This window comes from Punica granatum, chromosome 6 (genome assembly GCF_007655135.1).
Source record: "Punica granatum isolate Tunisia-2019 chromosome 6, ASM765513v2, whole genome shotgun sequence".
Lineage (NCBI taxonomy): Eukaryota > Viridiplantae > Streptophyta > Magnoliopsida > Myrtales > Lythraceae > Punica > Punica granatum.
Genome location: NC_045132.1, coordinates 3,028,764 through 3,043,685, shown reverse-complemented (window position 1 = coordinate 3,043,685; position 14,922 = coordinate 3,028,764). Strand labels below are relative to the sequence as shown.

Genomic DNA, 14,922 nt, shown 5'->3' with positions numbered 1-14,922 from the left:
AACAAGGCCATGTGGGACATCGACCACTTATCATTTATCAACATCACATGCTAAACATGGCAAATTTTTTCCATCAACAGATAATATGCTTACTTTGAAGTTAAAGCGAGTTCATACTATGTCGGGGTTGCTCCCCTCAATAATTCCGTGTGTATATCATCGTGTCGTATCAGAAACAGCCATATACAACTGAGACACCGAAACATGTACGTAAGTTCAATTAAACTTTGACACGCAAAGGCCAAGAAAAGGGGGAGGAAAGATCCTGCAGTCTGCTGGTGCCTCAGAACAGCTTAGGTTTAGTTTACTGTCCATGAATAAGCCAATAAATCGGTGATTAACCAACCTGAGCACTTTCTCCAAAATTTAACAGATAAACAAATGCTCTTACAACAACCCTACAATACAAAAAATCTCGACCGATGTTCTTCCACCAGCAATCTGCTGATAGATTCCAGATGTATCGAGCATTGTAAGAGCATCAAAGAATATATACAACATTCAGACTATACACGGTTTACATAGAAGCCCTTCTACTGGTTTATGTCGTGACTTGTGAAACATACTGGTTTGTGTCGTGACTCGTGAAACAAGAGAAACTATGAGAGGCCGGTTCCCATAAGTGGTTTTCCCTCGGCCACCATCCAACCTTTTCAGAGTCTAGTGAGTCTTGGAAAGTGTTGTTACCCGTTGCTTCTTCGAGCAGTTCACAGGGAATGTCGCCCGTCTCTCTTCTCCCTTGCTGGGCGCTCGTCTTGAATCTCTTCGAGCTCCTCATCGTCGCCCTTTCTTCCTGCTTGCTCCTTCCAGTAGGCGACCAACTTCTTCAGACGGGCAACCTCCTTTGACGACACATTCTTGCTCGGGTCATTCACAATTGACCGGACCCTTGATGCATACCTGAATAATTTCCATGATCAGAAAACATCATCAAATTGAGATATAACAATTTTCATGTCTTCCTTAATTGTTTGACAAGCAACTCTTTACCGAGCCAAATCCACCTATTAACACCGGACACACACATAGTTCATAATTAAACCCGAGACCTGTTAGGCTGTTACCACATTCTTTGTTCACTCCTTTAGCCACCTGATCAGGCTTTTTTTCTTTTTTATGCAAAATAAAAAGAAAACTCGTGAATGACATGATAACTTACATTAGAGAATTGTAAGTCTCATCCAAGTTCGATTCAGCAGGAGACACATTGACGAACATGAGCGTCTTTGCGTTGCCGCCAAGCGAGTCGCTCATCAGCATCGTCAACTTGTGGTTCCGATAAGGGATGTGTTGCTCACCAGTGGATAGGGCACTTATGACATCTCCAAGAGCCGAAAGAGACTTGTTGATGCTTTGGGCTTCCTTTAGTTGACTTCCTGAAGACCCCGATTTCTTCACCCTCTCGGAACCCGCAAGATCCACAAAGCTTAGCTGCAAAAGAGATTCTCAGATAGTCGCATAATAACTCATCTGAAGAAAGGAATGTACAAGTTTGAATCACATGATTTACTTAAATTCATGATTTTCAATACAAGAAAATTTATACCTTCCCTCTTGCAACAGCTTGCGTCTGGAGGTTTGTGCTCTCAATAACGATGGATAGAATCAAATGAGATCTAGAACTTTCTTCATTCATTTGAGTCCCAGATGTGTGTCTCTGTTCTGAACCTCTTTGAATGATGCCTCTCAATTCCTCAATGGTTGATATCGACACCACCGTGACATTTTCCACAGAGACCATACCCTACACATTGAAAATCATGCATTATTTTTTCAAACAATAAGAGAAATGGCACCAGACACTTAGACATGACGGATAGACTGCAAATTTTCGTAGTTACCTTCGAGTCTTTCTTTATGTCCAATTTCAATCTCTTGGCACTTTTGGGTAGAAGAAGATCAACAAGTGTGTCTTGATATAACTCCACCATATATGCCTACAAAAAATAAAAAAATAAAAATAAATATAAAAATAAAAGAGACTGCATCTGCGCCAAATTAGAGAAGCAAATAACACTCAAGTTCGAATCACTACTTTTTGAGCACAGATACCTTCAGCGAAAATGAGAATTTGTTGCTGTCTCGTTTCAGGATTTTGAAAAGTTCATTGGTTGCTCGAGGTGTAAGCCCGGGATTGTCACCAGATCCGTAGATTGTAAAAGTCTTCCCAGAACCCGTTTGACCATAAGCAAAGATGCATACATTGAACCCATCGACAGCTGATTGGACCAGATACTGCCATTAAAGATCAAGTAATCAGAAAGACAAAAAAGATATTATCAAGGCCCAGTGAATATATGATTTCCCAAAGCACAACACACTCGTAACTGGAACTTACTCTAGTATCCTCAAAGACATCCTCTTGAGTAGCGGACCCGTCGAATACCCGATCATATATGTGTTGCTTCGCTTTGTCATCTTTCCACAGATGTTCAACTGTGAACTCATCTGTGCTCGATAGCACACGCCTTTGCTTTTCAGAGACCTCTTTCTCACTCAAAGGTCTCATTCTACAGTAGACTCGGATTTTGCCCTTCATGTCTGAAACGTAATCAAGAAGGTTAAAATGTGCATAAAACCAATCGAGGTTTCTTCGAGTAAAAAACATACAAAACCTAACCTTCGATGGTATTGAAATAACGTTTTCTTAGAGTTTGTTCTTCTTTGTAGAGCACTTCAAGCTCAGACAGTTGAGCAGCCTGCATCTTCAAGATTGCAGCTGTCTGCTCATTCTTCCGATCAATATCCTAAAATCATGAGAGAACTTGTTAACAGCATTTTATTCTTATCAGTCTTCTGATGCGGTAATAATGTGTATGAAGAGGAGTTAGAAATAGGCCCGAACAATGGTTTGCTCTTCTCAAGATACTGATGCAAGAATAATGTATGGAATGAAAATTATAAAAGTAGAAACAGGCAGCTCAGTACTGAGACATTGCAAAAATTATAAATAGGAAAATGTACCTCTTTCATCTCTCTTAATTCCTCCAATTCTTTCAAGTTGTTCTGTATCGAAGCTAGCTCTGCATCTCTAACTGAAAGAGCTGACTCAGTGGTAACTAAATCCTTTTTGACTCTTTCCACTTTCTTTTCAAGTTCAGAGGCTCTGAGCTTCAGGCCTTGTCGCTCTTGCTCAAAGCTCTTCTTCAGCAATTCAATCTACATAAGTCAAGCAACACAATAAACAACCATTTGCAGCATCAAACGATAAAGAAAACCACTAGACTTTGGTTAGAGAAAGCATTACCTCATCAGCATTCTTCTTTTCCAGTCTTGATAACTTCTGTTCCAACAATGCCTTCTCATTTAGTACCCTGCTTAGGGTTTCCTCCTTCTCATGCAGCTCTTCAGTACACAATTTCAACTCTTCTTGAAGTTTCTGCAATGCCTGTATAAAGAGTTCTCTGACCCTCAGCATGACCCCTCCATGAAATTTAAGCAACATTATGTCAAGAAATGCTGATTGAAACTGAGAGTTTACCTGGTTATTTGATGCCACATCTCTTTTGGTGATATTTTCTGTAGCTTGAGTGCCCAACTTGGTGAATTTTGCTTCCAAGCCCTTCTTTTCGGACTGTACAACCTGATGAACCACAAAACCATTGACATAAGCCTATCGGAAGATTTTAGTTGATTACTGTGTAGGCAAAGATTAGTCCTACTCACCTGAAGGGCCTTGTCTTTATCCTCGCACAAAGTTCTTAGCCTATCACAAGTGAGCAACACCTCTTCTGAGTTTTGCTTCTCTAATCTCAGTGCATCTCTCAAAGCTTGCATTTCCTCTAGCAAATTTGCTTCTTGATTTCGCTTTTCTCGCAGTTCCTCAAGCAACTGAATTTACACAAAAAATTCCCATAAGATTTCCCATGAGAGAGACAGACAAGCTTATGAGACAGACAACTCAAGCAACTAAGTCGTGGCAGTAGAATCACCCGAATAAATTTTGTAAATTGGCCATGATGCAGGAAATCATTATTACAAGCTGATCACCTAATCTCATAGATGTCATTTTACTATAAGTGTCAGGCCAAAGAGGTGAGAACTTCAATGCATTCTTTTGAGACATATGGTCAAGTGTTTTAAAATTATTCATCTCATATTGACTGTCTTGGAAACTCACCCGTTCGGCATTGTTTTGAGATTCTTCAACAGCTTTAGACAATTCCTGAATACGCTTTTCATACACTTCCATACTGGGAGTCTTAAAATTGTTGGAAACATCGCCATTTGTAGAGCCACCAGCAACGGATCTGGCCTTGGAATACCGTCGCAGCATAACGTCATTAATATGAGTCTGAAGTGCGACACAGATTTCCTCGCCCTGAACGAATTTGAGACGAAATTATGTTACAGCCATGTCCAGAAAAAAGAATAAATGAAGTTGCATCACTCCATAAGTTGAAAATTAGACAAGCTGAAGAAATATCACTCCATAAATAAATTGAATGTAAAGCTCGATTTGTTTCAGATAATTGATTTTCCTGGAGAATTTTTTGTGGAAGCATCTTCACAGATGTAGTCCACTTTCCAATACTTTCCTATACGATTTGAAAATGTTTGTTCATGTTGAAATATAATTTAAAGTTTAAACACTAAGGCCAGTGCTTGATGCTCCCATCGCGGTCCCCAACCTTACATGCTGGACAACCTCACCAGGTTACAGCAGAGGAGAGGCCACCGGAGGAGTGAGGACCTTCTCTGTGCAGATGGCAGTGCACTCAAAGTTGAAGGTATTGAGCTGGCTAAATGCTAACATGAGTCCCATTCCATGTCCAGAAAATGACTTTAGCAAATTAAAATTATAAGCCATTATTCAGGAATTATAAATAATTTCCAAATCAAATAGCAGAAGTCTCGAGGACATTTTCAGGGAAACAGAATCCTGAAAGAAAGGAACTATTGGCTTGGACCTGCTTGGTTTCAAACTGAAATATGTGAAGAACTCCAGCTACCCTCATCTTGAAGAAGACAGCAGTGTTGCTGCTTCCAAACTGCATTATATCTCTTAATTCCGCAGAATGCAGATACTCCTTTGGGACAGGACGGAAAAAATGAACCTACACGCAATTCAAATCTGGTATGAGGATCAATTGAAAAAAAAAAAAAAACAGAATCTGGTATGAGGATATCAGAACTGGATAATAATAAACAGAGTGAGGCCATTATTGTCTCACCCCCCGTTTATTGATTCCTAATACAATCCGACCAGGCAAAAGTCCTATCGGATCATCGATCTTCCGAACGCTGAAGAAGACAGAATTCCCATATGGAAGTGTTCGTAATATCCGCAGAAACTGTTGCCTAGCATCATCTTTCGTGAAATGTTCCTAGTAAAACAATCAAAAAAGAAATAATAAGGAGCACGACAAAATAATATAAACACAAATGATATGAAATCTTTAGAGAGAAGTTCATGAACAAATCTCAAGTAGTCCATCACACTCACCATTAAGCGGTAACGAGAAAGAATATCCAACTCCCATTCCCTCTTTGCTCGAGTGATAGCAATCTGCCTAGGAAGATATTGTTCCAAAAGTGAACTCCAATCCCTGAAAGTATTCCACACTAAGTTAGAGCTCGTGGCATATAATTGACGATGAAAACACATCCAAGAGACACAGATAAAACTAAAGTTGTTCAGTTTGCCTTACGAAATACAAATTTACATGCAAATCTCTGAATGTAAAATATGCTCTTAAATCAGAAAGGTAATGGCAAGATGAGTATTTACGTGCATGATTCAGGATTCACAACAAACCCTATATCTGCCAGTATTTGCAAGGCAGAAAGCTGAGCAGCATCATCCCGTCCAACAGGATAATTCCCCAAAATATAATCATGTTGTAACTGCCAAAAAATAGCAAGATAATTAACAGAGCAATATACGCATCTAATCAACTATTCACAAATGACTTCCTACTTAATGTCAAATTATAGCGTTAAGAAATATTGCGTACTTGCACATACGACAACTGCACAAACATTGGATCTGTCACAGCCTCATCAGACTCCCGAAATAACTTCTTCTTAAACGTGAGCTTGCAGTGCAAAATTTCTCCCTTGCTTCGATCCTTTGATGCTTTGAATTCAGCCAACAGGTCCCCAATATATTTGTTATCATCAAGCCCAATATACTCCTCTGTGCAAAAATGCTGAGTTAGACTTCAATGCAGTAAAACTAAATGAGGTAATTGTTTAAAAAGTTTAGGTACCGTTTCCCGGTTCTGGTGATTTTGAACCAGTGACAGCTTTACGGCATTCAAATAGACTGAAGCTAGAGTATGCTGACAGTTTAATAATCCCAGCAAGTTCCTGAGACAGGTAAAATACTTCATTCACATATCACCCTTTACCACCAATGAGTTAAAAAAACAATAAGCACTTTCGGTAAATACAGAAAGCAATTCTATATACATTTCAAAGGAAAATCATAGATTCACCCAAACGAATGATTAGATTGTCTACACTGACTACTACTTCCTATTGCCAAATAAGTATCCAGTGATTTCCCCATAAAAAGAAAGGTAAGACCAAGAGAAAATCTTACCTCAACTGCATCAGCCACTGTTGTTGCCATGTCATAAGCTATTTCTTCGAAAGTCTCATCCAAGAAAAACACGATTGTTGTAAGCTTCCTTCCTGTCAAAAGTGCCTCAATTTCCTCACGGCCAGGTATTGTGTGCCTGGGCCCTGCCTTAATGGAACGCTTCAAAGCATTCATCGCACTCATAGCAAGGACTTGGACCTCAGAATCAGTGTGGACACCATGTGCAACATTATGAATGTACTCTGACAAGAAGGCACCAATGTCCTTGCTAGGAGGCATTGAAGATGCACATAAGTACATCAGCTCCCAAGCTCTAATCAAGGATTGCCTGAAAACATTAAGTTTGGATTTAGAGCTCCGTACAAGCCAGTCACCTAAAATATTACATTGTCATGGAGGAGAATGGCAGGCGTACATATCAGGGTTATTCCGTGTTTGTTTTGAAATTTGAGCAAAGAGCTCGTCACGAAGCTCGGATCGCTTCAATGTTTGCTTGTAAAGTTTCCCAACAAGTTCGATCTGTTCATCCAAGTTTGGTGGACCTCGATCTGAGTCGACTCCAATATACTTTAAGATTATCTGGAATAGCTTCATAGCGCGGCTTACCAGATCGCTATTAATCTTAAGCAATGAAGTTGGTATAGGTTCCTGTGAGAAGTAATTAAGAGTAAGCTTCACGATTCTACCAAACAAAGCATTTATTTTTATCAGATGGCAGCATCTTTAACCTTTTGGAAGCATAACATATCCTCGAAAGTGAACTTTTCACGAACTTGAGGCCCTACAGACTTTTTCAAGAAAAAACCACGCTTCCCAGAAGAATGAATTTGTTTCTGCATCAACCGCAAGAATTCCTCCACCTAGGAGAACAAGATTTTAGATAATCATCTAAATTAAGTTGATCCATGAGCAAATTCATCATGATAGAGTACCTGGAATCGATCGTACAGAGGGATAGCACCAGCAAGTTCAGGTGGTATAGCCCTCGAGAGGGTAGTGGGGGTGCTGCAGAAAACAGAAGGTGCAAAACTTCAGAAATATGCATCAGCTGAGATAGGGTTTTTGCTATAAAAGCAAAGAGCTATTGAACAACAGCACAAAGATACGCCTTAAGCTGGCAAGAACGTGCGCCAACAACATAACCCGAGCAAAGTTTTTACAAAACCTTTGAACATGTGAATACATAGGATCATTCCTAGGCAGCTCTTGTTCACGTGCATAGTCGAAAAACAAATGCCGAGCACTTACAGGGGTGCGAAATTGGAGCCGTCACTGTCATAGCCGTCCCCTCCGTTTGAGAAAGACGAGGAATTGTGTAAAGGAGAATCTCCATTGCCAATTAGAGAGCTGAAGGAGGACCTGTTACTTCTTATACTCTGAGCCATGCTTCTCTAACTGTCGAATGTCATTTCACCAACAGAGCAGCCTCAAATTCAGCTCAAGCCTCACTATCACAAGCTTCTTGCTCTTCTCTGACCCTGCATAAGTCCTGTCAAATCTCATCAATGATTCGTACGTAAACATCAGACTAATCAGATTGACACAAGAGGACATTGCAGGCGAAATCATCACTCGTGCATACAAAAATATAACAAAACCGATCAAAATCGAAGAAACCCAGAAATCCTTTACCCGAACAATATATTCCCTCTGCGAATTAAATTACCAAAAGGGCAGTCGGTGACTGTCGTCAAAATAGTGTATTGCATTTCAATGCATTGCCTTGAACATCGAGCTTGCAGGAGAAACTAAATTACGAAAAGGCAGACGGTGGCTTCCGTCAAAAACAGTGCGTTGCTCATGAAATTCGAAAAAACCCGGAAAATCTGGAAAACAAGAATCAAAGACGGCAGCCCAAGATTCCGGCATTTCAAACAGAACAAACCCAGAGAACCCAGAAATCAACTATTCATCGAGAAACCACGTACGAGGATCCACATGAAACAAGGGTAGATCGCTTCGGCGTGCTACCCGCCGAATCTCGAATTTTTGCAATGTAAAACAACAATGAGACAGGAAAACATTTCGACAGTGACGAACGAGTTACCTTTCCAAATGGAAGAGAGACAGAGAGAGAGACAGAGAGGCAGAGAGAGAGAGAGAGAGAGAGAGATCTGACCCTTCACCTTCAATCACCCATGTACTCAATGGAGAGAGGGAAGGGAGGGGAGACGGAGAGGGAGAGAGAGAGAGAGAGAGAGAAGGGTAGTGAGGGTCACGAGAGTATGATAGATTGATTCAATTTTTGTTCAAGCAGCTGACGAACTTTTCCTCCCTTTTCCGGTCGCTGTCTGCTCTTGATTTGCTTCTTCCACGCTTGCCCCGGCAGAGATCCTTCAATCAAAGGCCGCTTGCTCTCCTGGAAGCAGCAATAATTCGACTGGAGAAAGTATTTTGTTTTTTTTTTTTGCATTAAGCAAAATTTAATAGACAGTATCTGCTGTATCCCTTCTTAGAAGAAAACAAAAATGTCAGGAAGTTTCCCACTTTTAAAAATCCAAAAGCAATCAATTTTAATTAATTAATTAATTCTTGATAATGGGGAAAACTTTTTTGAACCCTAATCCCATCGCCCTCGAAGTTGCGCTTTACTTCACTCCGTCCCCTCCATATTAATCCCTCCAAAGAAAATTTAGTTACCCTTTTCTCGAGACTTTGAGATAGTTGGTGTTCCAATGGAATCTTATTAAGGTCGCCGGTGGTGATTTCAGACCCTTGAATCTTGATATGGCTCAAATCGGATATTGAGCATGAAAATTCGGGCCAATATCGAAACGCTCTATGGAGTTCTTACATCGATCGTCCCTCGAACCTCTTTCACTTATATTAAAAAGAAAAATATTTTTCCGAGGCAATATGCAATGGTGAATTCTCTAAATGAACCTTGGCCTGAATAAGTATATGAGGATACCCTCTGGGTCTCCCTCTTCTAAACTATACATTGGTGAGTCGAGACTAGCTCTAAAATCAATTTGCATTGTGAAATTGAAGTAATAATTGCTAATCAAATTAAAAGAGAATTGAGATGAATTTCTCGTGAATATCTAATTGTATAGTATTTCCGTTTTCACGTTTTTTTTTTTGGTTTGGAAACTTACATAGAAATATATATATATACATATATATATATAGAGAGAGAGAGAGAGGAAAAGTGTTGAGGGGAAAGAGCCGAAGGCGGGAAAATTCCAAAAGAATGGACCTCGCAGCTACAATGGGTACGACGTCACACACACACAGAGGAGGTAGAGAGAGATATCATCATGTGGTGGACATTGACTTTTCACCTTCGACCCTTCGACGGGGTCCCCCACTATAACTTTTTTTTTTTTACCCTAAAAAATGGAAAATTGAAAAAGAAAAGTTGTGGGTCATTTGTAAATCACCACAAAGTTGGGGTAGAATTGCAATTTCTTTTGAGATCGAGGAAATTATCCACCCGTCGAAGTTGCATTGTGTCAATCTAATATGTTACACCATTTCGAGAAGTAAGGTCATGAGAATACGATCTCATTAAAATGGAATTTTCAAGCAGTGAAGGAAATAACGAGAATACGAGAGAAGTAATTGTTTTATTTCATCATAGTATAACTGCTTTTTTCCAATTTTGTTCACTAAATCTATCCAAACCTAATGCAACACTAGACGTGCATGTTCATGTTGATTATCCGCAATAGATAAGGTAAACTTCTTTAAAAGGACGAAACCGCATTTTCGTCTTAAAAGTTGAGGATCGAAAGTGTAGTTATCGCAATATCTATTGCCTGGTGGCAGATTTTGCAATTAGGAGTGCAGCCATGGTTGAATAAATAATTTGACGCAAAATGGAATGTCTTTTTCTTTTTTCCAAGGTTTTTAAATAATAATTAAAAATATAATTAAAAGGAAAAAAGGAAGAAAGGAAATTGCCGGAAATGGCCCAATAGCCGGCAGCGCCGGCCTCGAACCCCAAACGGAAATTCTCCCAAGTGGAAAAAGGAAAATCTAACCGACAGGACAACAAATACAAAAATCAATCAATTGTTAATTTACAATGACAAATAAAAAATAAAAAAAAAATTAAAGGAGAGAATTAATTTGACTCACGAGGATGACACCTTTGACTCTTTATTGGCCCTTTTTTCCATCGTGATGATGAAGTTGAGATGAGATAAAAAGATAACGAAGACGAAACAGAGTTATTTCCATGGATGCATATATTGTGATCGTGAAGGCGGCCTGCTCAAGAACTAGTCAATGTGAGACTCTCTGTGGCCATTTAAGGCACACATGAGAAACAAAGTCACTTTCTTCTCCTTTCTTCTGTCAGTTTCATTCGGTTTTCGATGTTTCTCTTCAATGCTCGTTTTGTAAACAACTGAGCCTGTACGTATCGAGTAATAATCCGAACCGAACCGACAGATGCTTTTGCATCCCTAAGTGTATCACGAAAGCTTTCTATTGTTCATCCTTTCGGTTTCGTTATTAAAATCTATTATTTTTCATGTAAAAGCCACGTTCATTTGCTATTATCAGCTGGAGATTGAGACATCATTCCTACGATAGGATCTTGCCCTGACTGAATTCAAACATAAAATTCAATGAATTAGACCCATCACATTGTTAACTTTATCTTATGTGAAAAATACTTTAGGCTCGACATGGACAAGGATTTACCATTTCTTTAAACTACCATCGCACTACCTAACGAACTCCAATTTCATTCATCTTGATTTCATTCTGATATCTTCTTTTTTTTTTCCCCCTCGAAAAGATCCCTATTAGTTTTCCTTTGTTTTAAGTGTTGAGATTGAGATATATCTTCCTTATTTCATGCTGGGAAGCACTTGCTATTGTTTCTGTAGCCCACCAACAATAAAAGGAATAATCAAATCAACCCATATGCACTAAATTATTGGAAAGCAAAGCCTCCCTTTCTCCCTTCTAACTTTTCAAGAAGAAACCTTTTTATGAGGGCAAATTAACAGAGAAAGCGTAAGCTTCTTTGCCCTAAAAACAGACACGAGGAAATCCGATCTCGATCGTCATGGTCGTTTACCATGGCAAGTAAGCCTCAATTGGGTGGAATTGGGTCGTCTTTACTTCAAACATGAGCAACAAGTCATCCCATTTCAATCTGCCTTTGAATTCAAGGCACTGATTGCTATCATTTTCCTCTCCCGATATGATAAGATACAGTTTCAAGTATGATTCGAAATTTTACCCGACAAATTCGAATTCAGCAAAAGTTTCAAAGCAGGGTCATGAAAGCAGCATGTGATTCTCAATCATGCTGATAATAACATCTGTCATAAAAGAAATCTAGCAGGAGACTTGAGCTCGATGGCATTCCTCTTCGCTCTAAGTTATGTAGCATGAGCTTTCTGCCAGGAAGTATATCTTGAGAAAACCTAAACTTTATCAAACCTGAGAGAAACCATTCTTCGAGGGGACATCTTCTTCAGCCCCCAGTAGAATTCTAGCCGAAGCTTCTCCATCGACACCCTTCAGCTGTAACTGGAACTCTCATAGTATTATTCAACAACCAACATTATATTCGATGATAGACTTTCCTTATTCAATTATCTGAAATTAAGGTCACTGATATGCTTTACATATCATAAAAGAATTACACATTTTTTGCTCATAGAATCCTATGATTGAAACAAAAATCCTAGAAGACTTACGTAAGAATCGTGTTTGCCCAATTAGCAAACAATTGCACAAATAAATTACCCAAAATTGAATTTCAACTGGAAAAAAATCTAGCGAACCTCTTCTCGACTTCAAGAAAAGTACTCCCGCTGCCAAAAGAATTTCCTTATGATTGAACATCGTTGTGAATATACCTAACTTCTCAAGGAGGCATTGCTTTCAGGATTTTGGCTTAAGGAATGTTTTACTGAAATTCCTTAAGCTCTCCATAGTAGATTGGATGCGTCCTGATATAGCATTATAGAGGCATTTCTGTGCTGCCTCGTCAAGCCCGTGAGTACTAGTTGGCCAGCCCATAGTGGGAGCCGATGCTAGATCATGCGAAGTAGAAATTGCCTTCTCTCTCATTTCAGTAAGATTAAACTCTATGGGCTCACCTACAACTATATTTATCCTCTTATTCCATAGAGGAACAGGGGGCCTTTTTCCTCGGAAAAAATTTTCGGGCATTACCTGCAAAATAAGTTGCAGATAAATGAGCTAACAAATGCCCACAAGCAAAAGTATATTTGAAAAATATTCCTCCTAAACTCCAATCAGCTAAGCAGAGAATTCCTATTATGCTGGAAATTTCTCTATAACTAGTTTATCATTGTAAGTTTGCAAGTATAATGAACATGTTTTCCTGTCCCCTGATATAATACCAAAAAGTGAATTTTTCGCAAAATTAAAGACCAATGTCTCCGCCACCTCTACATCTGTGGAAAACATTGCACTGAAGTCGTTTTCTGAAACTATACTGAATTCCTCTTTTCGACAAAATTATTCCTCGAACAGAAGGTTTTTAATGAACTAAACAGAGGAAAACTGAGAGAACCTTCTACTTGAAAATATTCTGTCCCAGAGAAATGGACCTAAATGGTGGAAAAAAATACCTCTTCAAACCCACGATGCACGATGGGTAAGACTATTGGGGTGACAGGGGCACGGTCGATGAGACTAGCAGTTCCCCACTTTAACCTTCTGATAGGAGCATCCTCTTGGCACACTTTTCCTTCTGGAAACGTGTGCAACTGCATATTAGGAGACTACATAATAAGTAAGACTGAAAAATTGAAGCAGAATAGGGTATTTTCAGGCCCACAAAGTAATCATAAGATCCAAAAGAAAAACAGACTAGAGAAGCTGAGAAGCTGCCCATTTTAGCCCAAAATAATAGTTATATATCCAAGACAAGACTATTGGAATAAACATTTGCACTAAGGATCGAATAAATACCCATTCTCCATCACGTAAACGCTCAAGAGCTTCATTCATGTGTTCTTGATAAATTCCACCGCCTCTTGTGATAGGTATGCATTTTCCTGCATAAATTCCCCAATTCGGTAATGAGGTAGCTTAAAGCAATTCGGAAAAGTAAATCCAGATCAGCCAAATGAATATCACAGCACATTACCAATCCTGATAAGTAGGTAAAAATACATTACCTACCGAGTCGAAAAAAATACGACAGCACCGAGTTTTTGAAGCATATATCTTCAGCTGCGAGTACCCATCTGGCTAGTTGTGCATCCGTGGCAGGGAATCCCTCGAATCCCCACATTACAGGATCGTCTAACCTGAACCGAATCATCTAAAAGCTCAAGACAGGTATAAAGATACCATCATGATATATCTAAATGCTATACAAGTAGTCTTCCAACAATTTGACGCACTACAAATTACGCACTACTTGTATAGAATCTCGATCATGGATATAACATCCCTTCAAGGCAGCTGCCCGCTAATTGCGAAACATGTATGGGACTAATTACGTTGCTCGAATAGACCTGTTGGCACCTCATCTACTGAAGAAGCTATGGCTTGCAAAGACTACACAGACAGCCCATAGTTTGAGAAAGTAAATATACGAACTTTGACAAGAAAATTTCTCCAATCAGTTGGCGAATGGCAATGGTATAAAAATGAATCGACACTGAGGAGCTGGGAATGGTACGGACGTGGACATGTGGTTGCTGACGGTAATGAGGGGGACGCCGGGAGAGCGGAAGCGGACGAGGCGGAGGAGGGTGTCGGCGTTGTGGACGGACGTGGAGTTGAGAAGCGATGCCACTACCTTCGCGAAGGCCCCAACAGCCGCGATCACGGCCTTTCTCGGGACGCCGCCTAGGTGGGTCCCTCTCGCCGCCCACTCCATCTTCCTCTTGCCCGCCGCCGCCACCATCTCCTCCTCGAACGGGACCTTCGACCGCCGGCTCCACTTCGGTCGAGTTCAGCCTCCAACAGTTCCGAAGCAGCTCGGATTCAGTCTCCGGGCAGATCTAAAATTTCTCGTTCGGTGGCTGTCACTGTAACTCAAGTTTCTCACTTCACAAATGGGGGCGTCAGCCACCTGGGGCTGAGGGAGGACGTGTTAAGTAATTCACAAGAAGATTAGGGGTGTTTTAGGAATTTAAATTGTTTTGGGGGTTGGAAAATGTTTTCACTGAAAAATGTTTCTTTTTTTTTTTTTGAAGAAACAGATTCATAATCGCGCATTGCGGGGTATCTTGTTTTTATAAACTTTTGTATCAATAAAAAATTAATCATCACATATGACTCAAATAAATATAAATAAAAAGAAGAGCGTATATATACATATATACATTAATTGAATGACTAGTGCGGAGCACAGATTTTTTTTTTTTTGAATACTAAATCTAATGATATTTTTAAAGCAATATCTTAACTTAGTCATTTTGTTC

General features: G+C 39.7%; 2 protein-coding genes across 8 annotated transcripts; both read right to left on the bottom strand.

Annotated features, from left to right (window-relative positions):
- Nucleotides 1-279: 279 nt before the first annotated feature.
- Nucleotides 280-8,812, bottom strand: LOC116210974 (kinesin-like protein KIN-14E). 6 transcript variants are annotated; one of them, XM_031545144.1, is made up of 24 exons: nucleotides 8,667-8,812; nucleotides 7,796-8,025; nucleotides 7,480-7,552; nucleotides 7,276-7,407; nucleotides 6,963-7,195; nucleotides 6,548-6,875; nucleotides 6,213-6,312; nucleotides 5,958-6,139; nucleotides 5,732-5,847; nucleotides 5,447-5,549; nucleotides 5,175-5,327; nucleotides 4,911-5,057; nucleotides 4,121-4,321; nucleotides 3,667-3,831; nucleotides 3,482-3,583; nucleotides 3,248-3,388; nucleotides 2,965-3,159; nucleotides 2,621-2,747; nucleotides 2,339-2,541; nucleotides 2,053-2,235; nucleotides 1,842-1,937; nucleotides 1,547-1,744; nucleotides 1,160-1,431; nucleotides 280-900 (listed from the first exon to the last, which is right to left on the bottom strand). In XM_031545144.1, exons 2-24 carry the CDS (start codon nucleotides 7,930-7,932, stop codon nucleotides 708-710), a joined length of 3,780 nt encoding a protein of 1,259 aa, XP_031401004.1. In that variant the 5' UTR covers nucleotides 7,933-8,025; nucleotides 8,667-8,812; the 3' UTR covers nucleotides 280-707. The 6 variants fall into 6 exon arrangements, with proteins under 6 accessions (XP_031401004.1, XP_031401005.1, XP_031401006.1 ...); XM_031545145.1 differs by having other exon boundaries at nucleotides 7,796-8,036; nucleotides 8,667-8,801; XM_031545146.1 differs by having other exon boundaries at nucleotides 8,674-8,800.
- A 2,841-nt stretch (nucleotides 8,813-11,653) lies between these two features.
- On the bottom strand, nucleotides 11,654-14,571 carry LOC116209872 (N-acylphosphatidylethanolamine synthase). Of its 2 annotated transcripts, none has more exons than XM_031543609.1 (5): nucleotides 14,179-14,571; nucleotides 13,670-13,797; nucleotides 13,457-13,542; nucleotides 13,114-13,251; nucleotides 11,654-12,040 (listed from the first exon to the last, which is right to left on the bottom strand). In XM_031543609.1, exons 1-5 carry the CDS (start codon nucleotides 14,400-14,402, stop codon nucleotides 11,945-11,947), a joined length of 672 nt encoding a protein of 223 aa, XP_031399469.1. In that variant the 5' UTR covers nucleotides 14,403-14,571; the 3' UTR covers nucleotides 11,654-11,944. The 2 variants fall into 2 exon arrangements, with proteins under 2 accessions (XP_031399469.1, XP_031399468.1); XM_031543608.1 differs by lacking the exon at nucleotides 11,654-12,040 and adding an exon at nucleotides 12,075-12,691 and having other exon boundaries at nucleotides 14,179-14,567.
- Between the last annotated feature and the right edge of the window lie 351 nt (nucleotides 14,572-14,922).